The 12,034-nt window shown below is 46.3% G+C and overlaps 1 protein-coding gene across 15 annotated transcripts in view; it reads right to left on the reverse strand.

The window, feature by feature from the left end:
* ARHGEF1 (Rho guanine nucleotide exchange factor 1) overlaps positions 1-12,034 on the reverse strand; it is a 61,601-nt gene that overhangs the window by 29,241 nt on the left and 20,326 nt on the right. For 14 of the 15 annotated variants that reach the window (XM_087971107.1, XM_087971102.1, XM_087971101.1 and 11 more), the window contains exons 5-9: positions 10,554-10,655; positions 10,264-10,306; positions 6,362-6,467; positions 2,678-2,818; positions 475-504 (exon numbers count right to left, since the gene is read on the reverse strand). In XM_087971107.1, coding sequence (XP_087827233.1) covers positions 475-504; positions 2,678-2,818; positions 6,362-6,467; positions 10,264-10,306; positions 10,554-10,655 — 422 coding nt within the window. Of the gene's footprint in view, positions 1-474; positions 505-971; positions 1,079-2,677; positions 2,819-6,361; positions 6,468-10,263; positions 10,307-10,553; positions 10,656-12,034 lie in introns of those variants that run through there. The other variant, XM_087971116.1, reaches the window with a different exon arrangement.

Below are 12,034 nucleotides of genomic sequence, written 5' to 3' on the forward strand. Positions count from 1 at the left end.
TTGGGGAAGCCAGATGCACTTAGCGAAAAGTGTTATTAAATTGAACAACCGCGGCAAGAAAGGTCGTTAAACAGGGCAAAAAAATTCACTTCACAACTGTCCGGCTTAGCAACAGAAATTCTGAGGGGTGTGTGTGTGTGTGTTTCAATTGTGGTCGTAAGTTGAGGACCACTCTTACTGTGAGCAAATGGTGGGGACGCTGGTGAAAGTGGATTTTGATGCTTTTAAACAGCCGGGACTTTCTCAGACCAAAACTTGGAAGGGTTAAATGACTCTTTTCATCTCCCCCTCCTCCAGCTTCCTGAGCCACAAAACTCAATGTGCTGCAAAGCCACATCCGGTTGCATGCAGGAGAGTGCAAGAGTGTGTTTCCGCCCCCCCCCGCCCCCCTTTCCAGAAACGCACACAACACACACACACACAAACACAAAGCACACACACGAACGAACCACTCTGCACCTGTTGGGGGCCTACCTTTTTTCCTCGTCGGCAGAAATGGTGAGGCTGGAACCAATGCAGAGAGAAAAGAGAAAAGAAAAGAAATATATATATATATATATAATCAGGGAGCGAAGGACACTTGTTCCGGCTACCTTTGCAGCCTTCTGATCCAGCTGTTCGTCCAGAGGTTAACAGCTGGCCTGCAGCTCTGTGAGGAGGAGGAGGAGGGGATTTCAACCCTCTCTCCTCTGCCTTTAACTATTCAATCTGCTTTTTTTTTTTTTTCCAAAGCAAAGGGAAAGCAAACCAACAACTGCCAGTTGTTTGGGAACCCACCCCCATGATCCCTTGTTGCTGGTTGGGGCTGATGGGAGTTGTGGTCCAAAGCCTCTGAAAGATAACAGTATGCCTGACCCTTCACACAACAACAATGCTCCTTTTCTTCGTTTGGGGACAGCAGACTCTCAAAGCCACCCCTGCCTTATGCCGCATGCTACCCCCCACTTTTTCGTTTCTGGGAAAAAACTTACCGGTAATACAGCCCCATTTTTGCTCGGTAGAAGCAGGAAAGTATTCAAAAGGCAAATAAACATGTTCTGTCTAAGCGCAATTTCTGCGACGGCTGGACGGACTGGCATACAGCAACTGGAGGGGGAAGGGGCTTCCAGGGGTGTTTATACACTCGGCAAGGATGATGCAACCAGAGGCAACATCCTGGGATGGGTGGGGAACATTCCCCCCCCTCCCTTCTCCTCCCCTCCTGCCAACTGGATCCTATTATCTGGCAGGGATTTGCTACGGATGATCTGGCTGGCTCCTCGCTCTTGTCCCAGCCCTGATGGGGTGGTGGCCAGAAACAGAGGCTCCATCCCTGGAGGGGGGTGAAAGGGTGGGAGGAAACAAGGAGATCCCAACCAGCTTGCTTGAAATAGAAAGCTAGGATGGGATCTGCAGCTGGAGTAGAGGGTAGTCCACTGTAAAGGCAGACTGGCAGGGGCAGCAACTCAAAGCCAAATGGTTGCAAACTAACAAGAGTTGGAAGGGACCTTGGAGGTCTTCTAGTCCAACCCCCCCTGCTCAGGCAGGAAACCTGATCCAATTTCAGACAAACAGCTGCCCAGTTCCTCCTTAAGAACCTCCGCAACTTCTGGAGGCACCGATTAATTGTCAGGAAATTTCTCCTGAGTTCTAGGTTGCTTCTCTCCTTGGTTGTTGAGGATGATGGGTGTTTTCTGCCCCACCCCGGCTGCAGCCAGCCCCCTCAACAGAAGAGACATAATCCTCCATGTGGGTCCCCCAAATGGGAGGGTGACACCTGCAGCAAGGTATGGAGGTGCGGTCCCATTTAGGACTCTTGCCCAGCCTGCTCTTGTTGTGGTTCGCCGGCAGCCGGTGCAGACGGCAGAGGTCTCTGAGAGCAAGGACGAAAGGGAACCAGTCAGGGAGTTTGGCGAGGACTCGGACGAGGGGCCTGCATCTGATGCAGGGATGGGGCCAGGACTATCAGAAAGTGGGGTGCTGCCTTCGGTGCTTTTGGAGTCTGGCAGCATCAAAGCAGAGGATCCAGGGGAGCCTGTGCCCAGTGTGCGTGTGTGCAGGGCTGCTTGAAGGAGAGAGCAGCTGAAGCAGCAAGGGCGACTCGGGAGTAAGGCTGGGAGGTGATGGCCCCACCTATAAGGGATAAAAACCAGCCCTCGGGGATGTGCTATTTGCAGGAAGCAAAGAAGTTCTTTAAACTCTGAGTCCTCGTTGAAGCCCTGCTAACTCTGGTTTGTTTTTTGGAACTTCCGTCGGTGGATATTTATCAGTAATTAGACTTCCGTTTCTTGGCAGCCTTTTACAACCTTGAAAGGGCTTGCTTTTGTCTCAGACAATTAGGTTTAAATGACTCTTGGCTGGGAATGCACAGAATTCCCAGCGCCACATTAAAAAAGGTTTGCTTTTACACGCAGTTTGTGTTTGTTTAGTTTGAACAAGGCTTGGGTCAGAACAGTTCTGATGGATGTGAAAGGCCATCTTCCCAAGCATAGTGGCAATCTAGGAGTCAAGATGGTGCCTGGAAGACATTCAGGGTTGCAGAAGGGGCTCAGGGGTGCAAGAGGAGTGGTACAAGGCCTTGACCGTAGCCAGCACACCATCAAAGAAGGAATGCCATCTTTGCTACGGCGAAGGAGGAAGCTGAAAGGGCAAACTAACACTCCATGCATAGCAGTTAAGCCAGGAGAGCTTCACTCACTGCATCTCCTCCAGTTTGACCATCAGCTGTTCGGCCAGCTGTTTCTCTTTGGCCTCCCTGATGCCTTTGTCCTTGGTCCGATAGCCTTCCAGTTCGAAAAGCTCCTTCTCTCCTGGGGTCATTCCCATTTTCCGTTTTTCCCTGCGGAGGCAAAGAACAGGCGATCGAGCTCTGTACGTTGGATGGAATTAATAGATTAATTCGACTGAATTAAATCCAATTCCAGAACTGGCACAAGGCCTGGAGTCATCAGCGAAGCCCTGAGCACAACACGCTAAGCTACAGAGAAACCTAATTAAGGGTAAAAAAAATTACCAACCCTATCAAGCTGTGCAAATGCTTTTCCCACCGTAGTTGCCCGTTCCCGCCTGAAGCCATCAATGATTGTTCACACAACATGCTGAGTTTGTATAACGAACGCCAAATTAAAGCCGTGCCAACACTGAGAGTGGTGCTCATCACCATTTCTTAGTCGAAGGAGCCAGCATTGTCCGAAGACACTTCTGGGGTCACGTAGCCAGCATGGCTAGAGGGTGAGGCTACACGGAGCACTATTATATTATATTATATTATATTAACAACACAAGAGCACACAATAGATACAAACTCAAAGTAAACCGCACCAAACTTGATTGCAGGAAATACGACTTCAGCAATAGAGTGGTCAATGTCTGGAATACTCTACCCGACTCTGTAGTTTCTTCCCCAAACCCCAAAAACTTTAACCTTAGACTGTCTACTATTGACCTCACCCCTTTCCTAAGAGGCCTGTAGGGGGCGTGCATAAGCGCACCAACGTGCCTACCGTCCCTGTCCTATTGTTTCTCTTATTCTTCTTTTATTTTTCTTATATGTACCCATTTCATGTATTCACAACTATGTATACACTTATACTTATTATCTTGTAAACAATTGGCAAATCAAATAAATAAATAAATAAATTATCTTCCCACTGAAGTGGTACCTATTGACCTACTCACATTGGCATGCTTTCTAACTGCTAGGTAGGCAGGAGCTGAGGTGAGTAACGGAAGCTCACCGGGGCTGGTATTCTACCGGTTTGGTCATGTCACATGACCACGCTCACCAAGTCACAACCACAGAACCAGTTGTTAAAAAATGTGAATCCCACCCCTGGAGCTCACCCCTTCATAGGGTGCTTGGGTCTTGAACCTGACAAGCTCAGTGCCTTTAACCTCTGAGCCATCATGGTTATACCTTTACCATTTTGTATAATGTACTGAGCCAGGCTGTATGGTTTTGGCTGATGTGCAAATGGAAGAGACCCCAAAGGTGCTTTTCCATACATGGCGCAACATAGGAGAACAAAGACCTCAGGACAAGATTCAGCGGCCTTTGAAAGACAAAGGCTGCTCTTCTGAAGACAGCAAAGCCCACATTTTGGACAGAGAGGACCGCTGGTTTGAAAGAGGGGTCAAAGAGGCCAAAGGTGTCCAAATTGAACAGCCCTCTTTCAACAGAGAGGGAGGGGTATCTATCATCCATCTCCAATCTACAACACAGCCCTTTCAACAGTTCCAAGAAGGCTCCGCACCCATTTGCACCACTCAGGTGACCCTGATGACCCTGATAAATCTCCAGGTGACCTTATAAAGGTTTCCCACGCACATCTGTGCCGGTTGTTTCCTGCTGTAGGGGATGGTGCTCATCTCCGTTACAAAGCCAAAGAGCCAGCGCTGTCCGAAGTCATGTGGCCAGCATGACTAAACGCCGAAAGGAATGCTGTTACCTTCCCACCAAAGTGGTCCCTATTTTTCTGCTTGCTTTCAAACTGCTAGGTTGGCAGAAGCTGGGACAAGTAACGGGAGGTCACTTCATTACGCGGCGCTAGGGATCCGAACACCAAACTGCCGACCTTTCTGATCGACAAGCTCAGCGTCTTATCCACTAAGCCAGTGATCCCCAACCTTTTTGACGCCGCAGCCCGATACCGGCATCAGCTGGGCACCACGGCCCGGTACCGGCATCAGCTGGGCGCCGCCATCTTTTTTTGATGAAAAAGTGCTTCCGGTGACCTCACTGGAAGCACGTTTTCATCAAAAAGATAAGCGGCGCGCTCGTGAGCTTTTCTGCAGAACCCAGAAAAGCTCACGAGCTAGCGCCGCCATCTTTTTGATGAAAGCGTGCTTCCGTGAGCTTTCTACCTGGAAAAGCTCACCGGAAGCACTTTTTCATGAAAAAAAGATGGCGGCGCCCAGCAAGCCGCGGACCGGTAGGGGTTGTTCCGCGGACCGGTACCGGTCCGTGGACCGGTGGTTGGGGACCCCTGCACTAAGCCACCACATCCCTTAGATGACTTTAACCACTCGCTAAAAGAAGGCAAATGTCCAGCTGTCTGCAAGGAGTATAAATCCTTCCAATCCCCCTGCTATCCTGTCAGAGCTGAAGAAGAATTTGGGCTCTTGGCAACCAGCAGTTTCCCAGAGTCCCGTGATCGTCATTTGCGATTTTCCTAGAAGGATTTTCATTTGCGATCGTCATTTGCGATTTTCCTTCCGACAAGCCAAGTCAATGGGGGAAGCTGGATTCCCATAACGACTCGCACGATTCACTTAACAACTGTAGTGATTCACTTAATAACCCTGGTTAAAAAAAGAGGTTGTAAAATCGAGGCCTAACTCACTTCACCACCGCTTTGCTTAATAATGGAAATTCTGATCTCAGAATTTGCCATAAATTGAAGATTATCTGCGCACCAGGATGCTCAGCTGTGACAACTTCTCTGTACTTTGCTGGTACTACTTATTTCCTATACTATGACTATTACTATACTATAAATATACTTCACTATATTATTAACAGACTATAACTATACTATTACTATACTATTACTATACTATTACTATACTATTACATTTCCTAGGACTTTGTTCTACTGGGCAACCCTAAGAGAAGCTGAAGCCTCTTTAAGGGAGCACTAACAAGGGGTTGTAGTAGGCCTCTCAAAAGCCTCCTTTCCTCTTTGAATCAACAACACAACCCATCCTTGCAATGAACTCAGTCCACTTATTCCTAGTTTTTGGAATCAAAAGCCTTGTTAAGATATTTAAATTTAGTAGCTGGAGTAATGGGATCGAACAGTGAGCCAAGTCACACCGTTGGGGTTGATTGATTGGAGAGGGCTGGCTCCTGCATGATGCAATCTGCGCTGCGATTGGTTATTGTGGGTGTAAAAGGGGAGTTTCCCTTTTCCCCCCGCCTTTTTTCATCAGTGTGCTTTGTGATTTACCTCACAACGCTCCCGTTTGCCTGACTATCTTGTTTGCTGTAAATCCAGATGTTAAATATATTTATTTGTATAAAACTATAGGTTTGTGTCAGCATCTCGGACTTCATTTGGACACCAGTTGAGAAATTCCCTGACAAGCCAAGATCAGATTATCCAAATCCTTCTGCAAACGGTGGTTCTTAAACTGTTTGACCCAATTATATAACAACGGTGACTGAGGCTGGAATGTCCCATTATTAAGTGATGTAGCCATTAAGATGTGCCACTTAGTGACAGCAGTTCCCGCAATTCCGGTTGCCATCATTAAATGAATCCCATGTGGGCATTAACCACAGTGCCACGTGGCCGGTATTTGGGACCTCCGGCTTGCGATTTTGATTGTGGGAAGGTGCAACGAAGGCATTTTGGGGTCTTGAGAATTGTCGATTGCAAACCTGAAATCTTCCAACTGCTGGGAGATCTCCACCTCTTGAAAGGATTGGATGTCCTGCAAATATTTTTTCAGTTGGTCTTCCGGGATGAGATCCGGTCTGTTTCGGTCTGCCATTGGAGAAGAAGAAGAAAAACCTAAAACTCACAGCCAATGTTTGGCAGTCACGGTTTAAGACAGCTTCAGGGGCAAGGAAAAAGAGCCACAAGGGCCCGATTGCCACATAACTCCGAGTTCTGTGGGATCCTTGGTCCTCTCTGAGCTTGGTTGTTTTCTTCCAGACATTTTATTACCAAACTAGATAACTTCATCAGTGTTAGAAGGGAGTAGGGTTTCCGAGGAGGAGGAGAATGGGGTCCTCGGTGCTCTCTGTACTTGGTTGTTTTCTTGCAGACATTTCATTACCCAATTAAGTAACATCATCAGTGATAGAAGGGGGTGGAATTTACTCTCCCTTCTAGCACTGATAGTATCACCTAGTTTGGTATAATGAAACATCTGGAAGAAAATAACCAAGAGCACCAAGAACCCCACCATCCTTCTCCTCCTCCACTTTGTAAAACCCGCTCCCTTCTAGCACTGATGATGTTACCTAGTTGGGTCATGAAACGCCTGCAAGAAAATCACCAAGTTCAGACAGCAGCAAGGACCCCGCAGTCGTCTTCCTCCTCCTCCTCTTCCTCTTCCTCCTCCTCCTCCTCCCCACAAATCTCACTCCACTTCTGATGATGTTCTCTAGTTAGATAATGAAACACCTGCAATAAAACCACCAAGAGCACCTCACACTTCAACCCTGAGTGATAAATATTCTCTTCTATCGGAAACCTCAAGTTCCCCAGCCTTAGCCTAACCAAAGCTTGCAAAGGTTTTGTCAATTCGACACTGAAAGAATCCATTTCCAACGTGGATTTTGCACGGGTCCAGTTCACACAGATTCCTAGTGGAGATTTCCTCCTGTTCCCATGTCTAAATTTGTCCTGCCACAAAAGAGCCCCTGTGAAATGCTGCATCGCTCAGGACTTTCATTTTGTGGTTAGCGGCCTTCTAGTCCAGGGGGATATTTTTGCTGCTATATTTGTACAAATACAGAAATAAAAAAAAGACAAGGAACAAAAAAAAAAAGAGGACATGACATAAACCTAGAATAAATCTCCCCAAAGCTTTCCCAGCTGTGCTGGCAACTGGCCTGCATAGGAGGGCTGGGTCTGCTGTGGCGAGCTGGGAACCATTGAGGGATTTGAAGTCCCTTTCAGCGGGAGGGTCCTCGGCTGTGATTTTTGTGCAAACACAGCAAGAGCGAGGCAAATTGTTTGCAGCTGCTCCCATGCCACAGTCCCTGGGCCGCTCCCATAAAGGAAGTTTGTCCCTGGGGCAGAAGAAACCTTGCTAGAATTACAAGGCAACCATTTGTAAGGTGGCGCAGCTGTTGGAAGACACATGCTCCTCTCCAGCACGTGGAAGAGAGGGAACAGTTCTGGATTTGATCTGCAGTTGATCTCCGTGAGATCCATAGGGCGGTGATCTGGTGAGGCCCAAGAAGGATCTCAGACCAAAAATAAGAACATGGGAAAAATATGGGCGAGGGAAAGAGAAAGCTATTAATAGTTATGGCAGCGTTTTTCAACCTTGGCAAGTTTTTAAAATGTTTGGACTTCATTTTTCCAGCATGCTGGTTGGAGAATCCTCACTTAACTCTCTATGATTTGAATTCTACCACTTGCTACAGGTTTGCAATTATTTAATAGACATTTATTTTATACTGGTTTAGTGGTGAAGGCACCAGTCTAGAAACCAGGAGGCTGTAAGTTCTAGTCTTGCCCTAGGTATTGAAAGCCAACTGGGTGACTTTGGACTAATCACCAGGAGATGGCGAGTTCTAATCCTGCCTTAGGCAAGAAAGCCAGCTGGGTGACTTTGGGCCAATCCCATTCTCTCTCGGCTCAATGCACCTCATAGGGTTATTGTTATGGGGATGGAGTATTAGGTATATTCCCAGCCCTGATTTGTTTATAAAAATAAAGGCAGGATTTTTTTTAAAAAAAATCCTAAAATAAATAAATACTTAAATGCACAACATAAATAAAATGGGAGTTTCTTGCAACCTTTTCTAAATCAGGAATCTCAGCTATGCTTTAGCTTCTTCTTCTTCTTCTTCTTCTTCTTCTTCTTCTTCTTCTTCTTCTTCTTCTTCTTCTTCTTCTTCTTCTTCTTCTTCTTCTTCTCTTCTTCTTCTTCTTCTTCTTTTCTTCTTCTTCTTCTTCTTCTTCCCCCCAACTAAGAGACCTTCTTTACAGAAAACAGTGACAGGATGTCGTTCAGCCCTTCCCCTCTCTAGTTTTTGGGGCAAGGAGCTCAAAGCTCTTCCCCACCCCGGAAATGAGATTTATGCTCTGCCTACACAGCTTCCAACTGACCTCCTAACCCCTCCTGCCATTTCAGGATCCCTTTGAGCGAAGAAAAAGAAAAAGAAAAGAAAAAAACCACCAGCCTTCGGAGCTTGTATTGGTATGTGGGCTCGCCCACAAGCACGTGGCTTTTCTCAGGCATGGTGCTGCACCCTGCAGGTGTGGCCGCTAGGTGACACTCGGAAGCTATGAAACCAGTTGGCCCTCTACCCACCCACCCCAACAGTCTCCTGCATGGCACAGAGAGAGAGAGAGGGAAAAAAATAAACCCCCAGAGATGAGATAATTGTTGGCAGGAAAACAGCAGCTCTCCAACTGTTCTCCAAACTCTTTAGCTTCCTGTCTTTCATTTAGTTTCACCCATCCCAGCAGCTGTAGCAAAACCAAGGGGTAGTGTGTGTGTGTGTGTGTGTGTGTGTGTGTGTGTGTGTAGGGTTGGTGGGTGAGAGGAGAGGAGAGGGACTGACAGAGCTGGAGAAGTTTAGAGAGTGAGTGGGACCTGCAGCTTGGATCGGAGTCGGCCGACTGGAACAAGTAGCTGAACCCACCTCATGTCTTGCACCACTGTGGAAAGTTTACACAATTGTTATGTGTGGACCCATGATTGTAATGCCTGCCTCTTCTCTCCTAGGGACCCTCACCTAGCAGTTAGCCTCATGATGAACGCTGACTTTCAAAGGTTCGAAGGGATATTTTCACCTTTCCTTCTGTCTAAAATTTCAGGGCTGTCCAACCTGGGCAACTTGAAGACTTGTGGACTTCAACTCCCAGAGTTCTCTAGTTCTCACCCCTCCAGGCGGCATCCAAATGAGCTAAAACTTTACTCTTTCAAAGTAAACAATCTAACAAACCATAATTAACACAATTCAATTACACCATGTATGCTCCTGAATGCTCCTGAACCAATGAGGTGAAAGAATAAATGTTTCCGAATTGATCCAGAAAGGCAAAACCAAACTGATCCAAGTTAAGAATTCTGTTCAAATATCCGAACTGAAATAGTTCCATTTTTCAATGGAATTCACAATTTAAACCAGATTTTACATGAGTCACTCTGGCCAAAATAACAACCATAGGCTGTATTTGTTTTCTCCAGTTGCCGGAATATGTTCTACAATGGAAAGGATTATGCGCACAGAACCAAATAAAAGAGATTTATGCAAATAATTGCTTAAATCGGTTTTCTCCAATCTGATGTCCTTCCAAATGGGTTCAGACTGCAACTCCCATAACTCCCAGCTAATACGGCCAACAAAACCTTAATATCCAGTTAGGAAAGGCTGGTGTATAACAGAAGCTACACAGTCTTTAGGGCAATCTCATCTAGACTGTGAAAATCAACCTCACCACCGGAGGGCAGCAAATCGATTTAAAAAACAAAAAGCTTGAATGTTTTGCTGCCCTCTGGTGGTCATCTGGATTTCTGCAGCTCACATCTGATCCTTTTGTAAACTCTGCTCCAGATTATGCTACATAAAACCCCGTGAAAGTTGGCTCTTACCCAGTTCAAATTGCACAGCATTCGGAACAGGGACTCTCAGCAGCTGTGAAAGAGGTAAGAGAATGCAAGGAACAGATAAGAACGCAGTGACTGAAAATAAAGCAACTATCAATCGTGAAGACTATCTGGAGCCTTTATAAGTTCCTACTACCCTGTGAACCAGGGGAACAAGAACAAATGGTGTAAACCTGACCTAGAAGGCAAACAAAAGGACTCTGCCCCTCATTGCCAACGATCATTATTTTGGGTAGAATATTTCTTTTCAAAAGATCTTCCCAGGGTCTACTCACCCCAGTTTTGTCCAAGAAGGCATGGCAAAAATCCACAAATTGCTTCTTGGCTTCCTTGGGCCCAAGGCGGTTTAGAATGAGGTCCACATGCAGGTAACAGAGCTGCAGAGAGAGAAGATATTAAAGGAAACCCACAAAAGCTACTAAAGAGACTAAGTTTGTGTTGTTTTCTTGCAGACGTTTCATTACCCAACTAAGTAACATCATCAGTACTAGAAGAGAGTGGGATTTGCTTGCTCTCTGAACAAACAAGCGCAGAGAGCAAGCCCTGCTCCCTTTCTAGCACCGATGAGTTGGGTAAAATGTCTGCAAGAAACCACCAAGCTCAGAGACACCCCCCCCCACCCCCGGGATCCCACAGTCCTCTTCCTCCCCTTCTCCTTGTCCTCTACTCCACAAACTCCATTCCCTTCTGGTACTGATGATGTTACCTAGTTTGGTCATGAAACACCTGCAAGAAAACCAGCAAGCTCAGAGCAGCACCAAAGACCCCGCGGTTCAATCCTGAGCTAGAAATATTTTCTTCTATCACTATTGAAAAAAAAGGAGACCTCGACCTCTGGTTGAGATTTGCAAAACTTCCTCATTTGGCCCGTTTTTCTAAATTCGCCGCGATGCCAGAGGTCCAATTTGTGAAGAATGAAAGCAAAGTGTGGTAGAAGGTAGTCTGGAGTGAAGGGCTGCTTTGCAGAGGGCAAAGAGGCACCTGAGCTTGGAAAATCCAATCAGGAAGGAAGAAGGTTAAAATAGCTCCTCCTTAGTACATCTCTACTGTTTTCCAGAGTACACCTGTAGTTATGGCTGGGGAATTCTGGGAATTGCAGTCCACCCATCTTAAAATTGGAGTGTGGGGAGTGAGTTGAAAAATCGAGACAACTGGAATTGAAAATTTACCCCCTTTTAAGAGACACACTCAAGCAATCTTTAAAATAACTAGCAATAATAAACTGAGAACTCGTGGTGGGATATCGGACTTATTATGAGGTCCCAAGCAGTTTTTCTTTTTCTGTTTGCAGGTGTTTTTCCTCACACTGATGACTATGTTATGTTTGTCACCCTTGACAACAATCTCTGTTGTCCATTGCCAGTTTGACTGCCACTATATTATGTCACACCTTAATGTTACTTAAGGAGGGTGGCAGAACCATGCAATTTCCCTTCCTGTCACACTAGACTCATCCAGTCCAGCAAGAAATGCACCAGTGATTCTTCTACAGCTGTGTTTCTCAACCTTAGTAACTTTTAACAGATAACAGATAATCAGAGTTGGAAGGGGCCTTGTCGGTTATTTAGTCCAACCCCCCTGCCCAAGCAAGAGACCCTACACCATTTCTGACAAATGGCAGTCCAATCTCTTCTTGAAAGTCTCAAGTGATGGCGCTCCCACAACTTCCGAAGGCAACTTCTGTTCCATGGGTTGATTGTTCTCACTGTCAGAAAGTTTCCCCTTATTTCCAGGTTGAATCTCTCCTTGTTCAGTT

The sequence above is a fragment of the Notechis scutatus genome, chromosome 8, assembly GCF_049901735.1.
Source record: "Notechis scutatus isolate UNSWTSFEM ecotype Mainland chromosome 8, rNotScu1.2, whole genome shotgun sequence".
Classification (NCBI taxonomy): Eukaryota; Metazoa; Chordata; class Lepidosauria; order Squamata; family Elapidae; genus Notechis; species Notechis scutatus.